Source organism: Ochotona princeps, chromosome 3 (assembly GCF_030435755.1).
Source record: "Ochotona princeps isolate mOchPri1 chromosome 3, mOchPri1.hap1, whole genome shotgun sequence".
NCBI classification, from domain to species: domain Eukaryota; kingdom Metazoa; phylum Chordata; class Mammalia; order Lagomorpha; family Ochotonidae; genus Ochotona; species Ochotona princeps.
In genome coordinates, this window is record NC_080834.1 from 86,796,806 (window position 1) to 86,819,286 (window position 22,481).

General features: G+C 45.0%; 1 protein-coding gene across 2 annotated transcripts in view; it reads left to right on the forward strand.

Moving 5' to 3' along the window:
• Positions 1 to 22,481, forward strand: part of CD86 (CD86 molecule) — a 73,064-nt gene that overhangs the window by 12,105 nt on the left and 38,478 nt on the right. Inside the window, exon 1 of one of the 2 annotated variants that reach the window (XM_036494827.2) lies at positions 12,319 to 12,476. The exons of the other annotated variant lie outside the window; for it this stretch is intronic. Within the exon in view, the coding sequence (XP_036350720.2) occupies positions 12,460 to 12,476 (17 nt within the window). The 5' untranslated portion in view covers positions 12,319 to 12,459. Of the gene's footprint in view, positions 1 to 12,318; positions 12,477 to 22,481 lie in introns of those variants that run through there. 2 annotated transcript variants of the gene reach the window in all.

A 22,481-nucleotide genomic window follows, 5' to 3' on the forward strand; every position in this document is an offset into this window, starting at 1 on the left:
CTTGAAGTGCCATCGAATCCCTAGGACTGCAGAGGGCAGGCGCTGCTGCTGCCTGCTTCTGCTTCAGCAAGTGAAAACTCAGGCCCGCCCAGTCACACTGCCTGGTAGCAGGACCAGGATTCCAAACTCTGACCTAATCGCAGATTCAGGCCCAAACATGGCGTAAACATGCTGCAGCTGGGGAAACCTCAGGGCGGAGGTTCTTTCTAGCAGCAGGAAACGTGTGTGGATGGAAGAATTTGTGCTTGAAGAGAGACAGTTGTGTTGGGTGAGGATCAGAAGTAAGCTCTGGCCACAGGTGAGAGCCACAGAGCCTGTGTGGGGTAGAGGTGGAAAGCTAAGGTCTGGAGAACTAAAAATTGCTCTCAGAATATTCAAAAAATACAGTCATAATTAGTAGCCATTGTTTTAAAACTTTGGGTAGGATTGAGGGTGTTCGGGGGGGAGGGAAGTCCTGATGTTACTGGAACATTTGTCACGATAATTTTTTTGTGCTTCAGTTCATTCAGTTAATGGAAGGTTGACTAGTTGCAAATTTTCAGAGGGTAAAGGTCAAGTAGGTGAATGACGGTATGTCAGACGCATGGCTCTGAGCAGGATGGAATAAGTGATTACCGTGATGACCAGGGACAGGGCTGTAAACGCTACCTGAGTATTGTTCCTGAGTCCTCATAGTAACCACATAGGTTAAATATTATTCTCCCTATTGAAAAAAAAAATGAGGAAATTGAGGTTCAGAATGGTTTAGTTACTTACTCAAATTTGCACAACTTGTAGGTCAGAGTACACAGACTTATTCAGAAAATGCCAGACAGTTCAACATTCACATCAGAAAAAGTTCTGTAACTTCTGTTCGACATAAAAATCATAGCATTGTCAGCTGAAATTTAAATCAGAGTCTATTGGGCCTGGTGTGGTAGCCTAGTGGCTAAAGTCTTTGCCTTTCACACGCCAGGATCACACGTGGGTGCCTGTTCGTATCCCGGTGGCCCCACTTTCCATCCAAACCTCTGCTTATGGCCTGGAAAAGCAGTAGAGGACAGCCCAAAACATTGGGACCTGCACCCATGTGGGAGACTGCAAGAAGCTCCTGCCTCCTGGCTCCGGGTCGACTCAGCTAAGCTGCTTGAAAAGTGAACCAGCAGATGGAGGCTCTTTCTCTCTAGTCTCTCCTTCTCTCTGTATATCTGACTTTCCAATAAAAATAAATAAATCTTAAAGCAGGGTCTATTCCATGTCCTGCTAACAGCTTAATCTCACTAGCTGTGTGACCCTGGGCCAGTGGCCTGCTCTCTCTGAGTCTGTTTCTTCCATCTGTAAGTGTTTATATCATTGTGAAGATTAAATAGGCTAATGTGTTTGTGGTATTTTGAATGCCTTTGTATGCTAGTAGGGTGTCTTTCTTATAACAATTGGTTTATAGATATTAACTGTAATAAATGGGTATTTATTGAGTTCCTATTACTAGGCTAAGTTCCCCCAAATGCAATGAGAAGACTGTGGAATGGAGGAACAAGCAATGTGATTTGGGAGTGAGCGAAGGGTGGTGGAAAAGTTAGCAACAGTGGTGAGATCCCCAACTCAAAGGAAGGGGAGTACTTTGCAGTAAAAGAGGAAAAGCCGCCTTCCTCTCCCCCCCCCCCCCCACTGCACCTGCGGAGGAAAAGCTCGTGCAAACATGGAGTCTGGGGGCGTGAACTGGGGCTCAGGGGAAACAGTGGATGGTATTAGTGTGGGCAGGATGTGTGGGAGCTGGGTGATAGAAAAAGAAGCGAAAAATTGGTTTGAGGTTGAGAAAGACCTGTCTGTCTTGCTAAGCACCAGTTTCTGTAGAAAGAGCAAATGATCTTCAAATCCCTGGACTGTTTTCCAGGAAAGAGGATGAAAGGAAGCACCTAGAATACTATTGTAATTGTCCAGGGAGCAGGTGACCACCACCCCAAACTAGGCTGCCTGTGAAATGGGAAGTGGGCAATCAGGAAGAAATGGCACTGAGTGGTGACGTAAGCACAACACAACACGCAACATCCAAGATATGAAAATGGCCTGGGTCTTGCTTGCAGACCACAGTCATCCCAGGGGACCCAAACAAAAACACACACAACTTCTTCTCAAAAGAATCTCTTTTGTTTGTATGCAAATAGCCCAGGCACAGTGAAAATGCAACTCATATGCCAAACTATCATGTTGTCTGCATGTCTCCATACAGTCTACAGTCTGCGATATTCAGAGGCCAGCTGGGTTTCTGAACACTGTCTTTATGAAGAAATGCCAGTTTGCATTACAACAATAGCGCATCAGTGTGATTAAGGCAGTTTTTAAAGAGGTCATACCTAACTGACATCACTGAAGGGTAGCAAGAAACATCTTGTTTTTCCTGAAGATGTAGTTCAAGATGCAATGTCTTTGCATGCTGGTGGACAAGTAGAATCTTCCAGACAAAGATATGTGAAGAAAGTAGTAGAAATGTACAAAAATTTACCTGCAACAGCATCCCTGCAAATCCAGCTGAAAGAATGCACGTTTCCAGGGGTCCCAGAAGTCCTCGGTGCTATGTTCTTGATTAATGCAAGGGGGAGTCTCTGAGTATGCAATGCCTTCTCTCACATCGTGTTACAAAAATGAAAGCTTTTAAAAAATTCAGCATTTCTTTTTTTTTTTATTTTAACAAGCTTAGTCACATGGGCTGTGTTCTGCATGCCACAATCTATTTTCTTTTGCTTGGCAGCACACATCTCATTTATATTTGTACATAAATATTTTGCATAAAAGGGTGCTTTCACAGACCGTCATGCTTACCTAAATCTGAAATATGCTGCCATTTGTCAAAATGTGCTAGTTTTGTTATGTATGACATCCCTTCCTCTGCACATATAAGAAGAAAAAAACAACCTAAAAACTTTACTGGTTCAGCACCTTGCAACACATAGAATAGTGTCTCGTTTTATTTCTGCTGACAGATTCTAAAGGAAATGGCAAATGTCAAATGCTTGGCGAAAGAAATGACCGTTTCTCGGAATGTGTAAGCGCATGCCCTCATGCAAATAGTCTCGTGGAATTCAGACTCCCAGCCTGCGACATTGGTGTTTCACGTTCCCAGGAAACATGAAGGATGGGAAGGATTACAAACCTGAAATGGGCTGAGTTCTGAAAAGAGACCGCATGGGTGCTAATGATTTGTTGGTATCTCCCTTTTAAAATGTGTATTTCATGTAGGTCATCTTATGTGTATGCTATCAGAGAAATTCCTGATAATTTTTAGACTGTATCGTGAATCCTACTAAACAGCTAGCATACAAAATTATTAAAGTGAACAGAAAGCTAAGGGTCGCTCACCCTTCACTCCAGAGGTTCTCTCTACTATGCTATCCACAGCTAATGATCACACAGATGCTGTGACCACTTACAGCATGAAGCAAAGGAGACCCAGGCCTCTGGGTTGTGGCTAAGCTTTTCCTGACACAGGGGCCCTACCTGGGAGGTTTTCTTACTTGAGCCCTGCACTGCCCAATTAGAATCTACCTTATGCCTCAGTCATTGGGATATCATGTAACTCAAGTTGAGTATGCTGAAAACCACCTGCTGGCAAGGACCTTGACCTTGTTACAGAAAGAGGCTCCATGAGGGCTCTTCACCTGGGATTCCATCAGCAGCCCAGGGCCTGCATTCAGCTGTGTCTAGTCCACCATTTATGGAGTAAATGAAGGAAAACTGAGGCATTGCAGTTTTGAGTGGGAAAATGGCATCTGTGGGTTTTAAGGTACTATCGGGAGATGGGAACTAGTAATGTGCTACAAAGATGGGTAAGAATAAAGGGAAAGTGGAGCATACAAATGTGTGGTCTTGGGTGTCACTAGAGACTGCAATTACCGCAGTTCCCCTGCAGCCTTGGCCTCGCCCCTGAAGCTTGGCTCAGCTCCTTCCCTGAAGGGTCTGGGCACAGGGCAGGTGGATGAGCTGGGAGGGGTGCTCCACCCTGTGGTCTTTCTGCCGTGCACTCTGGTGTCCAGGGTGCAGCGTGGGGGTGCATCCTTTACTTCCCCGAGCTGCAGTCCTTCTCCAGCTTATCCTTGCTTTCTGATCCTCTAATCCAGTGCCCACCGCCACCTGCCCCTTCCAGTGCCTGTGGCCTGTCCCTTTAGAGATGGCCTCTGTCCCACAGCACCTCCAAGAAACTCCTAATGTTGATGGCTACCCCTTTTAACTAGCTTTTCCCTCAATCAACTTAAAAAATAATATATATATGTACATATATATAAGTGAATATAATCTTCAATCTGAATAAGTGTGTTTTGCTGCTCAAGTTCAGATAGGTTTCACTAAGTCACCATTTCAAGTTTGAAAGTGCAGAGTATTTTGTCGTCACTTGGATGAATCCTGAAACTATCTCTTGCTGTCTTATATTATGCTGACTTCTCCCTTGAGGAGATCAAGTCATATGTGTGTCACTGCATCCTAGTTTCCTTGTAAGCTCGAACAGCAAGAAGCAATACATACATATCACCTCTTTGAAGCATGCTTCATTGATTTGTATCTGAAGAAAGCAAATAAACAACGATAGCCCAAAGCCACTAGGAAAAGTAAAGAGCCAGCCTCAGGCCAGAATGGGGCACACAGTAGAGGCTGTGAAAACGAAGGTCCCCATCTGTCCTGAGTGACTCCAGCTTGGGGTATAAATACTGCAGCTGCAACATTTGGATTCGATCAAGATTCAATCTCTTACTTTTAACTTGGCAACATTTGCTTTTCAACATAGGCAAAGATTGTATGCCAGGGCTCACCCACACCCCACCTCCCCAACCCCAAGGAGAGAAGAAGAAACCTATTACATTTCTAAGAATGTTCCTCCAGAAACCTGGAACTGAGAAGTCTTTATAACGTCGAGTTGGACCCTAGAAAACCACTAGGGGGAGGGGTCTCATCACGTACCTAAGGAATTGCTGTAGAATTCCTTGGCTCTGCATCGGACAGAAGCAGAAAACTGTTGAAACAGAGCACAGATGGACACACCTGGAGAATTTTCTCAGGACTGAGGTGTGTGTGGGGTTGGGGGGGGCGTTTGATTATCAGTGTGCATCATGGGGAAGTGAATCTTGGGTCTGTGAAATTGAGGTTGATTTTCTTTCCCACCGGTCTAGAAGCCCTCTAAAATGTCACATCATTAATTTAGTCGCTTTGCCAGGAATCAGTGCATGTGGTTAGTATGTTGGCGTGGTTTTTTGTTATTGCGAATGAACTTATTTTTAGAATAGTTTTTGATTTACACACACACAAAAAACTGAGCAGAGGGTACAGAGGGTACAGCAGAGAATTCCCATTGACTCTCAGCATAGTGTCCTCATTATAACATTCTTGCACCAATGTGTGATATATATTACAAATAATGGAACTATTAGTGATGTATTTTAAATTAATATTCACACTTTATATTAAGGTTTCATCTTTGTGCTGTACAGTTCTATGAGTTCTGACAAATGTATAGTGTCATGTATGTACCCTTGCTAGTAGTAGCACATAGGCTAATTTCACAACCCCCAAAATATCTCATAGTTCATGCCTTCACCCCTCTTATCTTTCCCACTATCCTGGACAACTACTGATCTTTTCACCGTTTCCATCATCCTGTTATCTTCAGAAGGTCGTGTCACTGGAGTCATACAGAATGTAATGTTTCACACTGGCTTCTTTGTGCAATGCACATTTCAGTTCTCTTCATTGCTTTTCCTGTCCTGATAACTCATTTTCTTTCCTCACCGAATACCATTCTGTTTTTTGAAGGTATCATGCTATGCTTACCTGTTCACTTCTTGTGTTTAAGATTTGGATGGTTATAACTTTTGATGTGGGGGCTGGTGTTCTGCTTGTGACACCAACAACCTGCGTCAGAGTAGGTGTTCCAGTCCTAGCTCCTCCACTCCTATCAAGCTCCCTGCGAATGCACCTGTGAAAGCAGCAGAAAATGGCTATGCACTTGGATCCCTGATACCTTCTTGGAAGACCTGGAGAGACTTCCTGGCTTCATCCTGGCCCACACATGGTTGTTGGGGAATGAATCAGAGGACAGAACAATCTCTCTGTGCGTCATTCTCTTTCAAATAAACACACAGAACTTTAAGAAATGTATATCTTACACAAATATTCAAAAGTATATTTGAGTTTTTAATCCACATGCATAACTATACAAGGAAGCATGGTTGCCAGATCCTAGAGTAAAGATAAGTTTAGTTTTGTGAAAAATGACCAAACTTTCCTCAAAACTGATGCTTTTTGCACTTTGATCAACAAAGAATGGTAACACATCTTGTACTAGGTTTTGGGATTTTAACCATTCTAAGAGATATGTAGTGACATTTCATTGTTATTTTACTTTACAATTCTCTAATGACGGATGATGCTGATCACTTTTCATGTTGTTATCTGCTGCCATCTATACATCTGTTATGGTGTATACACCTGCTGTGGTCAGGTCTGTGTTCACATCCTTTGTTCCCTTTTAAAATCAGGTGTATATTTTCTTTGAGCTTTAAGAGCTCCTTGTATATTTTGGGTACTAATAGACTAATCCTTTATTTATTTATTTATTTTTACAAATGTCTCTTTCCAGCTTGTGGTGTGTCTTCATTTTCTTCAGAGTGAGTGTGTGCTTATGTTCAAAGGAGAATGAGTTCTCAAAAGACAATGGCACTGCAACAGTAGAGGGGAAAATTCATTACAAGTGTCCTTTGCTCTTCCTCTAGTAGTAACAGGGAATTGTGGGCTCAGCAGAGTTTTATTCAAATGGGAAAGTCAGGCTCTGGGAACTGTGACTACAGACCCTGCTTCATTAAAAGTTGTGCATAGGCCCTACTGCGATAGCCTAGTGGCAAAAGTCCTCGCCTTGCATGCACCAGGATCCCATAGGGGTGCCGGTTCATGTTCCAGATCTCTACTTCCCATCCAGCTCCCTACTTTAACCTGGGAAAGCAGTCGAGGATGGTTCAAAGCATTGAGGATGGCCTTGTACCTGCATAGGAGACCTGGAGGAAGCTTCTGGTTCCTGGCTTCAGATCACCTTAGCTCTAGCCATTGTGGCCACTTGGGAAGTGAACCAGCAAATGGAAGATCTTTCTCTTTGTCTCTCCTTCTCTTTGTAAATCTACTTTTCCAATAAAAATATATAAATCATTTTTTAAAGTTGTGCAGTGGGCATGAGTTTAATAAGATGGTCCAGCTCTGAGATGCACTGCTTAATTAAGAATAGTTCTGAAACACAGTCCCATCCTGGTTCTTTGCATGGATTGCACTATGCCTGGGATGTGAATCCTGTCTGTGCATCCTGGCAACATGAGAGATCACAGGCAATCTAACCCTACATTGAGGCTCTTCTCTGCCAGTTGGATGACAGACTCCATCTTGGTCCTGCTGGGATGCTCTTCCCCTCCTGCAGCCCAGTCAGAATTCAAGAAGTCCACCTGGTACTTGGTACATGACAGAAGGTCTCCCGGTCCCTAGTTTGTCCTGGTTGCCACTGGTCCCCTCACTATCTGAGCCTTGGTCCTCTGTGAGGTATGGCAGCTCCCTGCCCCATGGTACAGTGGAAGACGTCTACTGATATCAGACTCCTGAGCTAAAGGCACTGGCTCCCTAGGTCTGAGCCGTCATCTCCAAGGTTGTCCTCTTGGGAGCACAGAGGTGGAGTACTTGAAAGTTACATCTCTCCTACCCTCGTTTCTTATCTCAGAAATACTCCATTGCTCTTACTCTCTTCTTACATTCTCTTTCTTCTTACCTTCTAGACACCTGTATCCTTTCTTCCAAGGGCTTACACCCAAGTTTAAAAACCTTTTGCATACTTCTTTCTCCCTTGCCCAAATCTCTGTATCAAGAAAGTTCATTTTAAAAAGCTAGTTAATATTTCAATGAATAATGCTACTATGACTATCCATAGAAACTGTATTATTTTATATGAGAAGCACCACCACTGCTCCCTAGAATTCTTTCAGACTGCATCTTACCCATTGGCCATGGAGATCATTTATAGAGAGCAATGAACCTGTAGCAGAAGTTGGAACATCCAACTAAGTATTTGGATGCCAATGCTTGCACTTTACCACTCAGCCTAGATCCTGACTATGCAGACCCCAGGGGAACAATCTCTCAGGCAAAGTTGAGCGAGGACATCCAGAAAGTAGCTGTACCCTCCCCCAACTGTTGTCTGTAGTAGCCACTCTCCTTCCCGACTCTTTTCTCACAGCCTTGGCCTGTGGCAGACTGAGAACATCTGGGAATGAGGCTCTGGAGGAAGCAGCACCTGCCTCCACCCACACCCATACACCCCCCACCCCCCCACACACACCCCCGCCATAATCAGCTTTCTGAGGTTACCAGCAACTTCCTCCTTACCAAGCACAAGGAACTGATCTTCATGCTGTGCAGTCTCCTTTGGGCATTTACCCTGTTTGATTGTCATCCTTTTGCAACGTCTCCACCCTTGGCTTGAAGCCAAATGTGAATTGTCTGTGCATGTCTCGATTGGCTGGGTGCTGCTGGTCAATCCTGACTCACCAATCAGAAAGGGAAAGAGGGCAGCAATCTGGCTTGAAAACAGTCATGGCCAGTCACACTCTTGCAAGTCTTTAAGGGCTAATTTGAGCTCTGACTCACCCACAATCAGTGCCTGTTCTGCTCTGCAAGCCCTCTGTGCTAGGAGGTATGCTGACTGACTCAGGGAGAAGGTGTCAGTAGGAGAATTGGTGGGAGGCCTTAGAGCCCACATCTCACCAGGGGCAGCTGGTGGTGCTGACAATATCCAGTTGGGAGGAGAGACGATTAGGGAAACTAATGACATCTGCTTTCGGCTATTTGGAGGGTTTTATATTAAAGGATAAAAGAATATATTCTTGTTGGACTGACACTGTGGCTCAACAGCCTAATTTTCCACCTGCTAGTGCCGGCATCCCATATGGGTGCTGGTTTGTCTCCTTTCTGCTCCACTTTTGATCCTGCTCCCTACTTATGGACTGGAACAGCAGCAGAGAATGTGTCAGGTCCTTGGGATCCTGCATCCACATGAGAGACCCAGAGGAAGCTCCTGACTTCTGGCTTCAAATTGGCTCATCTCTGGCCACTGTGGACATTTGGGAAGTGAGCCAGTTGGTGAACACTCTCTCTCTTTCTCTCCTTCTCTCTGTAAATCTTCTTTCCAAAAAAAAAAAAAAAAGAAAGAAAGAAAAAAGAAAAAAAACACATAAACTTGAGAGAGAGAGACAGAGAGAGGATATAGGATATATTCTTGCAATTCAAGAAAGCAGGACCAGGACAGCTAGATAGTAGTTCTAGCTGGAGAGTCGGGGTAATAGATCTGAAACAACTGTTTTACAATACATTTTTTAACCCTCCGAACAAGCAGAGAGTTTTTCAATACAACTGAGAAAGCAAAGTCGAGACTTGAACATGACTGAGATGGCGTCACAGGGGGTATTTCCTAGAGTGGAGACCAGAATGATGGCGTGTGAGGGCCATTATGCCTCCAGCTCAGTCATGGAGCTAAGAGAACTGCATGGCATCATATCACTTGTCCTTCTTAGTGCCTGCCCCATCTGCCTCTCCCTTTACTCCTTTAACATGCATTTCTGATGTGGCACTGAATGAGGCTGCTCTCAGCAAAACTGAAATAAAAAGACCAAAGACAGGATATGGAAAAAGGAAAACAATGAAGCAATATTTTTTAATTAACCTACTCTATGTATGTATTTCATCATATTTAACCTTCATGACAAGCCTGTGAAATACTTATTGTAGTCTCACTTTTTTGTTTTTGCAATTTTTAAAAAAGATTTATTTATTTTTAGTGGAAAGGCGGATATACAAAGAGAAGGAGAAACAGAAAGATTTTCCATCTGTTGGTTCACTCCCTAAGTGGCCGCAATGGCCAAAGCTAAGGTAATCTGAAGCCAGGAGCCAGGAGCTCCCTCCAGGTCTCCCAGGTCTTGGACCATCCTCTACTGCTTTCCCAGGCCACCAGTAGGAACCTGGATTGGATATGGAGCAGCCAGGACACGTATGGTATCCTGGTGCGTGCAAGGTGAGGACTTTAGCCACTAGGCTATCATGCTGGGCCCTCTCGTGTCACTTCTATTGAGAAAACCAAAGCTCAGACAGATGAAGCAACTTCCCTGGAAACATACAAGTTGTGGTAGATCCATGGTTTGAATACAGGTTTCTCTGGTTCCAACGTGATGTGCTATATTGACTCATCTATAGTTTCTGGCAAATGACACTGCTTTCTAACATTGTTCGTATTAACACAAAGATTTTTTTTTAAAGAATTGTGCTTAAAGTAAGTTAAATAGAAAATCCTATGTAGATAATAGTATAGTTCATATATGAATATGCAGTGGTCCTGATGCCCAGAATGAAGTTTGGAAATACTGCTCTGAATATTTTTTAAAGATTCATTTATTTTAATTGGAAAGGCAGATTAGATTTACAAAGAGAGAAAGAAAGACATAGAGAAAGATCTTCCATCTGCTGTTTCATTTCCCGTGTGGTTGAAACAGCTGTAGCTGAGCTGATCGCTTAATCTAGGAGCCAGGAGGAGCTTCTTCCAGGTCTCCCACATGAGTTCAGTGTCCTAAGGCTTGAGCCACCCTCTGCTGCTTTCCCAGGTCATAAGCAGAGAGCTGGATCAGAAGTGGAGCTGCTGGGATATGAACTGGTGCCCACAGGAGACGCTGGCTCCTGCAGACGGAGGATTAGCCTATGAGCCACCATTCCAGGCCCTGCCCTGAATATTTTGATTGCAGGACTTTCCGTGTAGCCCATCTTGCATTTTGACTGCCGAATACAAAGAGAAGAAGGAACCTTGAAAATGAAGTGAAATGCAAATTACTTTCCCTGGGCTCTAACGGGTATCTAATTTCATATGTTAAAATACAGAACCTGAATGGGCATTTCTAATTAAAAAAGAAAAAAAGAGAGAGATTGTAAAATCCAGAGGAAAACCCCAGTGGAGCCCATCTGAAAGAAGGATGAGATTTCCAGGGTGTGCTTAGGACATAGAGTGGCTGAATGGAAGGGATGACCCTGCGTGTTAGGGCCCAGGAGCCCTGTGGGCTGAATGCCGGCCCTGAATGGACAGTGAAGAGATTTACAGATGATTTGGGGAATAACTATGGAAAGATCAAGGCCAGGAGCAAGCAAATCTAAAAAGCAAAGAGCTCCGTGATGGTGGAAAGTAGCTCCATTTCACAACTCTGGGGCATGTGATTAACATACAAGAGCTTTGCATTGTTTTACTCCACCGTGCAGCAGCAAGGAAGCTGCTACTGGTCAGAGCTCCTGGGTTGGAAAATTGAGATGCAGAGATGGGGAATGGCTCACACAGGTGCAGTGGTCATGCGTGCATCTGCGCTGGGACGAGCAGTTCCAAACTCATGCTGTTTCTGCTGAACCATCACACCTCCTGCATTTAGTCACTAGCAATTTTAAATTTGTCATTTGTAGTCTCTCTAACTCTGAAGGACAACTAGCCTCCGGGAGAGATAGAGATTGAGATAAGGAGAGGGAGAGGGAGAAAGACCTACTGAGAGAGGCTGCATCTCTCCTGTTGAGCTCAAATGGTACACATTTCATGGTATATGTAACTCTCCTCTACAAGGAGGCAAGGGCTTGCAGAGCCTGAGTGGCTCAGAAGAGGGGGCTGTGTGCCCAGGGCAGGATGACTGACTTGTGTTCCCATGTAAAACTGGCCGGGGGGAGCCCTACCATTGGTGAAATCTCTGAGGGCATTCACATGCTTTTCCCACTTCTGCTCCTGATTTGTCCCTACACCCAAGAGCCCCCCCTCTCACTTCCAGGAATAGTAGAACCAAGGAACAGGAACATTCCAGACTCCTGTAAATAAGATCAGATCAGGAGCCTCTGCTAACATGGGGGAATGCCTGAGTCAGTTGCCTCCTAAATAGGCTCCATGGAGAGTTGCTGCTGCAGAGCGTGGTCTCTCACAGCCAGACTTGGTGCTAGGGAAGTGATTGGCGGGTGAAACGCTCACTGAACTGAGCTCACTGTCTCCAGGCTCCCCAGGTTGCTTGGCAGTCAAGCCCTCAGGGAAGGTGTCTTCGCCAAGTCTGTGGACGGGGCTGTCTTTGGGGGTTTCCTCAGGGCTTTACACTCGCTAGCTGTCCGAGGGTGCGCTGGTAGTCTTTCTCATCAGTGGAAATGCCCACCTACCAGCAGAAGTTATCTGGAACCAAGAGCGCTGCCCCTGTTTGTGGTGGTGTTTCTCTCTCGTCAGTTCCCCTTTCTGTATTTGAGTTCAAGCCTCGGTCCCAACGTTATTTCTCGCTTTACTCGGAGCAGAGCCCTAGGAGGCATGGGGAGCTGGCCAAGGCTCCCTAGAGCGCCTTCCTAATCCTTGGCCTCTGTGTTCCTTGGGAATGCTGCTGGGTTTCTGCTTCTGGTCTGTGGGAGCTACAGTGGATGGGCGTCTGTGACAGGTATGTTCTTACGGAGCTTGGCTGCCCGCCCGGGAAGTGCCCCTGAGAGACCAAGTGGTTTCTGGGGGCAGATTGCAGAGGTGGGGGCAGGGAGCTGGCAAGCGAATGGGGAAGAGGGAGTACAGAGGCCGGGCTTCAAGCTTCTGTCCGGCAGTGGGCCCATAGCCCAGAAGACTGCATTCAGACCTGGGATGCCCGGGCTCCACACCGAGTGCCTGAGGGTGTGAGTCCTGTCTCCAGCTGCAGGCTCCAGATTCCCTGTGGTTCACAAAGACTGTTTTTGACACCCAGGTACCCAGTTTGTTTCCAGCTCCCAGCTTCTGTTGGACCTAGTCCTGGCCATTTGCGTATTTGGAGAGTACACTAGTAAATGCGTGGTTTGTTTGTTAGTTAGTTTGTTTTCCTCTCTCTGTCTCTCAACTTAATTTTTTTTTTTTAAGAAAGAGAGATAAAAGCAAGCATTTGCCTGTCAGGCTTGATTCTCAGACTGTCTGTGTTGATTGTGGATGAATATGACTGAGAGGTCTCTTCCACCCAGCACCTTTTGTCTGCTTCAGTGAGTTAAGAGGCAGGAAGGCAGGAAATAGAAGGTGCCACTTACCAAAAAGCTGGCAGCTAGCTGCTCTTGGCCTTGGGATAGTGGAGGGCTCCAAGCAGCTCTGCTGTGGGAGACACTGTCCGAGGATGTTGGCCCTGCCCAAGCCCCCCATTCCTATGGGAGACCCAGAGGAGAGTGGTGAAACCCAACAGCCTCCTGGCAAGGCCCTTGCTTTCCTGTCTGGCCTTCTCCTTCTCAAGTCCTGAAATCATTCCCCATTAATTCTTCTCATCTAGGTGCCCCATTCTAGCATGAACACCAGCCTCTTGGCACCAGAGAGCAGTGGGTTATTTGGGAAGAAAGACTTCTTGGGTCCAAAAAGAGCTCAGGCAGTGGGTTAACGTGTTCTGCACACTGTGAACACATTTGCATTTGCAAATAGGCTTAAAATATCATCCCTGTTAATAGTAATGCAAGCTTTTGGAGAGACAGGTGAGAAGAATTTTTGGCCACGGGACCTTCCCACTGCTCACTCAGGTTGTAATAACCAAGGAGATGGCCTGCTCCTCTTATAGAAAATCTTAGTCTTGGGGGATGTGGCTCTGGATGGCAATGAACCTTTTCCTGTGCTCCAATTCGCCATGCTCATGTCTGCCATGTGCCGCTGCAAGAGCCATTAATGTTTATGTAAGTTAGTCTATACATAAGTAGTGCTTTTATGAATCTGTCCACTCGTGTATTTTGGATATGTGTATTGGGTGCTCATGATGCTGCAATAATGTGTTTTTAACAGGGAGCATGAAAGATGTAAATGGAAGTCATCCCACTGAAGTTTTTAGCCTAGAGGAAAAGAATGTTAGTGAAATAATCACATTAGAAAAATGACTGCTAGCCCTAGTGCTTTGAAGGGAAGGAAATGATTGAACATGACTGTGCCAAATGATTCACGTCTGTGCTTGTTGCTCTACTGTCCCTGGCTATTGAAGGCCCCTTCTGGGTGGGAAGGAGGACTGGATTTTGTGGATTGCAGCTAGGATAGGAGTGGAGAAAATGTGAAAGCTGAAGTGGTGAGCCATACCGGATGCTTCGGGGGCGGGGGCGGGAATCAATGTTCAGGTAGTAAAAAAATATCTATCTGATTTCCAAAATCAGATAGAGAGTTGAGGTTGAGGGGATCTCTGGGTCAGGAGAATAAAAGAGTGAGGAGAAAGAATCATGACTAAAACCAGGTCTGGAAAAAGCAAGGCAGACTCCTGGGAATTCCCCTAGAGTCTAAACAGGAGTGGGCAATCCACCGACTCAATGCCAGGCTGGGAATATTTGGGGTTAAGAATGGAAGGAAAGATGAGCCCTTGGTTTCAGCTCTCCATCCTTACCCTGTTACCTGATCTCCTAGGGACAGTCATGTCTGAGCTGTCCACTGGAGTTTGCTCAAGCTGAGGTTTGAGCCTACTGCGCCATTTTGAACCTGTGCAGAGGAGGAACAGCTTGTCGTCAGTATACTCTGTGTCCCCAAGGAGTTCCTGAAGCTTCAGCCCTGGAGAGCATCGCATTCTGAATCCGCCCGGCTTAGTGGATGTGATTCCTTTCTAGGTTCCATTTCCAGTTTAAAGAAATTAGCATGAACTAACTAAACTTCTAACAGCGAACAACAAGCAGAAAAACTCAGTTCTCCCTTGCAGCTAGCATTTGCATTTTAGCAGGGGCTTTCAAAAAAATGGCTTCAGCCAAGGAATGAGTAATGTGGGAATTCCAAGCACCAGGGTAGGGCTGGTGCATGAAATGGGGAGAAGGGGCTGTCCCTCTAACTGGGGCCCTGAAATACTGACTTTCCTCTCCTTGACCATGACTTTGGTTCTGAGAGAACAAGAGAGCGGCTCGTGCCCAGGATGAGCATGGCTGCGCTTTGGTGAGCTCTGGGGACTTGTTCTTGACAGGCTGAGCCCTTGACCAAATGTGTACTGACTGGAGAGGCACCTCGAAGACTTTGCACGATGCCTACCCTTGGGTGCTTTGGCAAAAGGTGGGAAGTTGGGTGAGGAGCTTTCCAAACTATTAATAGCTTACAAAAGGAGTTAATCTTTAACTCAGAAAAGGCCTGATTCTAGATACAAGTAGGAGAACTAGATATATTTCCTGTACACAAATGTGGTGCGGGGGACTGGGAAAGCTGAGCCCTTTCACCACACTGTCTTAGGAGGGAATAACCTCCTAATTTTAATAATCTTAGTTACTTACATCATCAGAGGATGAATCAAAGCCGCCTCTGCTCCTATGCATCTGCACAAATATTTCCTCTTTGTCCCTAAGCGTTGTTGCTGCGAGTCCCCTTACGTCTGTGTGCAACACCATGTGTCTTCACACATGCTTACATGTGTATCTAGAATATGACTCTGGGGTCTGCGTTTGTGACACAGCAAGTTAAACCACTATCTAGGAAACCGACATCCCATCTGAGTACCAGTTTAGATCCTAGCTGCTCCATTTTCAATCCAGTTCCTTGCTAATGCTCCTGGAAAGGGGGTAAAGGATGGCACAAATACGTGGACCCCTGTCACCCACATGGGAGATCCAGGTGGAGTTCCAGGCTCCTGATTTTGGCCTGGCCCAATCTAGGCTGTTGTGGCCATTTGGGGTATGAACCAGTAATGGAAGATTCCCTCTCGCTCTGTAATGCTGCCTTTTAAATCCATCTCTCGAAATCAAATATGGTTGACTTATTTACCCAATTAAATGCAATCAGGGTTTACAAGTGATTCAACAGGAGGCAGTAGCTCTATGAGACACTTTATGCAGATGTCAAGGAGGAAGGGTTGTATGTTATCAGATCCTTTGTTATGACCTGTCTAGGGAAAAACTGTTGTAAAGCCCTTCAAGGGCAGAGGCAGTCTTGCCCTTGACCTCTTCTAGGGGAAGACAGCAACTCTCAGGGGAAGACGCAAGCATTGCAGTGGTCCACCCTGGTGAGCCTCGAAAGTGGGAATGTCAACATGAGTGGACCACGAAAGAGACAGTGCTGGGAGTGCCCTCCTCTGCTCTAGCAGAAACTGACCACCACCCCCCCCCCACAAGCACTGACATACCTGCTTCACTCTATTCCTGCCACTGAGGTCAGTTCTGAGTCCTAGTTTGATCCTGATCCACATGTTAAATATCAGTACCTGCTCTTCATCTTCTGGACTATGGGAGTGCTTGATTCTGCCAGTCTTCTGAAGCTCTGGGTTGCTTGTAGTAAACACGAAGGCAGGGGAGCTTCTCCATGCATTATGCCGTGTGCTGTGTGAACAGTGAGAGGGATATTCTCAGATATGGCAAAGAAGGAAGTGAAATGTCCAGCTCTTCTTTCTTTCCCCTCCTTCCGAGAAATGCAGTGGGATCCTCAATGATGAAGTTAAAAGGGACAGTTTGGGCTGTGCATTTCGTATGGTGATTAAGATGTCTGAGTTCTACATTAGGGTGCCTGGATTTAATTTCCAGTTCTGGGGCCAGTTGCACAGCCTCCTGTAAATGCTCCCAGGAGACAGCAACAAGAGCTCCAGTAATTTGATTTCTGCCACCTGTGTGAGACACCTGGGTTCCTAATTTGAACACAACACAGCCCCACTTTCACTTGAGCCATGCTGGTGACAGAGACCTCGTTACTGCAGAGGAAATGTCATTTTTTTGGCTGTAGCTCTCTCTTCATTGTTCATCTTGTGTAGCTGCTATCCGGGTCCCCATAACTTTCAGATATTGAAACTGCTTTCGCTTCAGCAACACTGTGTGTGTCTGTGTGGAATGTGTATCTGTCTGTCCTGCCTTCACGTACTTACACTCTTCTTTGGGTTCATTGCCCCCAGGTCTTTCAATGCTTCCTCATTTGACATAATTTCATTATTCCCCAGTGAATCATGGTGGCCTTTCACTTGATAGATTCTCATGTGTCGGAAGCATTCATGTATAACCGGCCTTGCTGAACGTGACACCGCAAGCTATGTGCTCTGATTAACACAGCAGACGGCATACTCCTGCTGCACTAAGGCTGTATTCGCTTTTTGGCTAACCATGCCACACCAGCATCTGTGTGATTATTATAATCTGCTATCTCTCCAGCGTCACCCCTCCTTCCCCTCAGTTATTATTTCAAATAGAAGCACAGCTCTGACACTTACTCTCATGATACTCATCATTTTATTATTAGTCTTCAGGTTTTATGAATATTAGCTCTGCTGACCAACGTTTTGCTCATTTTTGTCTCATCTGCATATTTGATAACACAAGAATGATTTCTGTCTCATCCATAGTTTTACTGTATATGCAAATGTGAAAAAATTAAAAATTAAAAACTCCTGTAGCAACCACAGTGGTTATTAGCCTGCTACACAGTTGTGTGTTTTCACATTGAATCAATCAATTGCTTAATCCATGCTAGATCCTCATACCCCATATTTAACCCATTCCTAGATCCTGCTGACTATAATCATAAATATTTCCGCATCAATTCCTTCCATCCAGTTCTGCTACTACCATGCTAGGCTGAGCAGGCTTATTTCACTTGGACAACTGCAATGATCAACTAATTGGTCTTCTCACATCTGTTCTGGCTTTGCTACTATCTATTTGCTTCCTGGTAAGCAGAGTCATCTTTCTAAAAGGAAAACCAGATTAGATTTGTCATCTGCTTTAATCAATGGTTTGCAGTGCTCTGGGAGTAATGGCCGAAATCCTTAACCAATCCATAAGACAAATATCACCTGGCCCCGCCTACCTCCTTCCGTCTCTCTTCGGCACATAGACCTCCTCATAGCATCTCTCACGTTTTGTTTGTCTAGGTGCCTTTGCATATCCTATTCCTTGTGCCTAGAATCCTTCCTAGCCATGTCCCAACCCTTTGCCTGCTTAGCATAGATTGAATACAGTCTGTCCTATTTACCTAACTGTCCCCATAGTCAACACAAACAATGGCTATTCCATTCTTTCATAGTGTTGTAGGCCAAGAATAGGAGCAGGCTTCAGAATGATTCTTCTGCTCCTTATGGGGTCAGGTGACACCACTGGATGATACTCAGCTGATGAAAGAGCTGCCCTGGAGTTGCACTGGACAGTTCAGTCCTACTAGTCAGTCACATGTGGTTACCGATCACCTGAAGGTAACCAGCTGCAATACTCTAAGGGTTTCTAAAATTGGGCACAGAGTACTTTCTATTGATTACATATTGAGGTTATATTCTGGATATGTTTGATTGAGTATATCTTAAAGTTAATTCACCTACTTCTTTTTAAATTTCATTTTATTTCTTAAAAAGGCAGAGAAACAGATTTTTCATCCACTATTTCAGTCCCCAAATGCCTGACACAGCCAGGACTGGAACAAGCTGAATCCAGGTGCCTGGAACTCCATTCATGCCTCCCATGTGGGTGGCAGGAAACCAATCACTTGAGTCATCTTCATCTACTGCCTGCCAAAGTGCCCGTTAGCAGAAAGTGGAAATGCAAAGTGAAGATGGGACTTGGATCTAGGCACTCCAATAGGGTGTATAGGCTTCCTAAACAATGACTTAATTGCAGCGCAAAATGCCCATTCCTCTTTGTAGTTTTTAATGTGTCTATTAGATGTTCTTTTAAGTCATTGTTGCTTGAACTGTATTCCCATTGGACAGTGCTGATTTAAAAGAGGAGCCCAGAAGCTTTAGGGTTGCTGTTTTATCACTTTCATTTTCTTTTAAGTTTTTTTTCAAGATTTATTTTATTTTTATTGGAAAGTCAAATTTGCAGAGAGAAGGAGAGACAGAGAAAAAGATCTTCTGTCTGCAGCTTCACTCCCCAAGTGGCCGCAATGGCCAGAGATGAGCCAATCCAAAACCAGGAGCCAGAAGCTTCTTCCGGGTCTCCCACGTGGGTGCAGGGTCTCAAGACTTTCCCAGGCCACAAGCAGGGAGCTGGATGGAAAGTGGAGCAGCCAAGACAGGAACTTGCACCCATATAGGATTCTGGCACTTGCAAGGTGAGAATTTAGCCACTGAGCCCTCATGCTGGGGCGCTTCTTTTAAATTTTTATCCGTTTAGTCTGTCAAAGAGACTGAGGGAGCTGCACATCTGCTGATTCACTCCCCAGATTCCTGCAGTAGCCAGGGTTAGGCCAGGCCAACACCAAGACCAGCAAGTCAGTCTGGGTCTCTGTGATGTGGGTGACAGGGATGCAACTGTTTGATCACCTGTTGCCTCTCAGCAGGAAGCCATACATGTCAGGAGCAGACACAAGATGCTGTATCCCAGATGAAATCAGCATTCCTTTTTCTTTAATTATTTTCTTTTTATTTGAAAGAGTTACAAACGGAAAGGAAGAGATACAGAGAAAGAAGAAAAGAGAGAGAAATCTTTAATCTGTTACTTTATTCCCCAAATGACTGAGAAGGCCAGGGCTTATCCAGGTCGAAACTAGGAACCAGGAGCTTCATTTAGGCTACCCACTTGGGTGATAGGGGTCCAAACACTTGGGTCATCTTCTACTGCTTTTCCAAGCCATTAGCCAGGAGCTAGATCATAAGTGGAGCAGCCAGGACTCCAACCAGAACCCATAAGGGATGCTGGCACAACAAGCCATGGCTTTATCTCTCATGCCACAACACCGGCACCTCCCTCAAGTGACATCTTAGTCACTACACCAAATGCCAACCCCCAAACAGCTTGTTCTGTAAAAGGCCAGGTAGAAAATGATACCACCTTGCAGACCCAGTGGTTTCTGTCACAGCTTCTCAGCCCGGCGGCTGTAATGTAAAAGTAACAATAACAGTCATTAAATAGATGTGACTGTTTCAGCAAACTGTTGATAATAGTGGATGGAAGCCAGATTTAGTCTTCAGGTTAGGATTTGCTGATCCCTAATCCCCGGGATCCAAGGTTTTGTTCCTGTGACTTTGCGACTTGGCAGAGATGGCCAAAAGTCTGAGTTGAGCTGAGACAGTTGACCCAAACCCATCTCCAACCTGTTGATCTCAGAGTAGGGGATGGCTTATGTGTTGACTCAGATTCCCCAGAAAATATGTTCCAAAAGAACATGGTGAAATAAAAAAGATACCACAAGGTTTTCTGTGATCTAATTTCAGAAGTCCCCAAACCTTCCATTTCATTGCATTTTATTGGGCAAGCAAGTCAGTACCCAGCTTCCTGGGGAGGAGCCTAGGCTACACCTGTTCATAAGAAGAATAACAAAATATGCATGTCCATCGTTATTCAAAGTTCAGTTTGGTCTAGTACTGTGACTAGCTGTCAAAATGCACTGAAGTTTTCTTTTGTAATATTAATCCTAATTGTATATGTCATGTTTAACCTGTTGATGATTTGATTATTATTTTGCTGCTCTGCTAAGCTCACGAAGGGGTGATGTTCTGGTTTTGCTCATCATTCTATTCGTAACACCAAACACAATGAATGTTTCAGTAAATATTTGGTGATTGAATGGAAATGAATAAATGAACCAATATTGAGTTCACGTTTCTCCGTTTTCTGTGATACATATCATGAGATACTATCTGAAGCCTAGTTAAAAGGGAATATATTCAATTTCCAGCAAACTTCCGCCTTCCTTTTTCTTTTTTCTCTTCGGTTTATTTATTTGAAAGTCAGAGTTACAGAGAGAGGGACAGAAAGGAAGAAAGAGCGGAGAGAGATTTTCCATCAGCTGGTTCACCCCCGCAAGGCCACACCAGCCAGGGCTGGGCCAGGCTGATTTCAGGAGTCTGGAACTCCATCTAGGTCTCCCACATGGATAGTAGGGGCCCAAGTACTTGGAATGTCTTTTGTTGCTTTCCCAAACATGGTAACAGGGAGTTGGAGCTGAAGCAGAGCAGCTGGGACTTGAATGACCAGTCTGTCATGGACTGTCAGCTTCACACAGATCAGTTTAACCTACTGCCACTCTCCCACCCTGCTACTCTCCCCTATTCCCACCACACCCCCAGCAACCTGCTTATTTTACAGATCATAAAAGAAGTAAGCAGGGTTGGCATTATGGTGTATTAGGTAAAGCAGCCACCTATGATGCTGACATAAGGACACCAGTTTGAGTCCCAGTTGCTCCACTTCAGACCTAGCGCTCTGCTAATGGGCCTGGCAAAGCAATGGGAGATGGCCCATGTTCTTGGGTCCCTGCACCCATATGGGAGGCCTGGATGAAATTTCTGGCTGCTAGCTTCTGCCTGGCCCAGCACTGGTCATTGCAGCAGTCTGGGGAGTGAACCAGGAGAGTGTAGACCTCACTCTTTATGGAACTCTGACTTTCAAAATAAGTAAATACATCTTAAAAAGAGTAAGGAAGCCTGTCTTATTCCTCCTAGTACCTCAAAGGTACAAACAGCTGGCTAAAGTCAATGCTTCATCCTCTGGCACTCTGAGAAGGGTTTAAAGCAGTATGTTACCCACAGACATGCCAAGGCCCCGAGCAGATAACGCTTCTCCAGGACTCTGCTCTCCCAGCTGCTGGGCTGATCTGGCAAGTGGGGCCTTGCCAGCCACAGGGGTGAATTGTCGGTAAACACTGGCTAGACCCTGAGTGCTGAATAGAGACAGATGTAATCCTTTTTCCACTGAGGTTATAGACACTTTGCCTCAAGAATTCACCTATGCCTTGTGAGTTGCTCCCTTCCACTATGTTCTTGGATCTTGTATTGTAGCTACTTCTGGACAGTCTGTCTTTTTAGTATGGTGTGAGGAATCACCACATTTCACACGACCTTTAGAACAAAGCTGATACTCAATAAATTCATTATTGGCCCAAAAGACCATGAATAGCCTGTCTGAACTACCAGGACCCTCCCGAGCATTGTTCCTCATACCTGCAAGCACCGCTCACGTTCTGCACCCAGTAGTTAAATAGGAAATCTTGTTCTTTGTTTCTCTACAGCTTCTACCTTGGAACCTTCTCTTCCTTTCTGTTTCACTATCTCTGTATTCCAGTGTCTCACTTCATTTCTGATCCCCACCACTCCATCTTTGTCCCATGTCTCTTGTAGTAGATCTCACAAGTAAAAAGTATTCCCTCTTTTTTTTAATTCCCTGTTTGTACTTTCGTTTTGCTGCCCAAGTAACTTATTTCTTAGATCTCTGCTAGGTGTGTCTGAAGCTAAACCCATGCCAGGAAATGAATTGCCTGTTAGGGTTAGAGCAAAGCCCTATCCGTGCTTTACACATGGTAAATGTTAAAATGTGGTTTGTAGAATGAATGACAGCTCAGGATGGAAATTCCCTTGATGCAAAGGGACACTTCTGGCTCCTTCTACCTCCATCTCAACCTGTCTCTCTGAGCATCCTCTTTGTTCCAGAAACTACCACCACAGTTGACCCTCGGATGTGTTCTTCCCCTGTCACAACAGAGGATGAGTCGGATTGCTTAAAAAAGAAAGAACATACACCAGTAGTAAAAACAAATACAATGAGGCTGCATGTATTTCAATCTCAACTTTACCAGCTAACAGCTGGGTGGTTTAGAG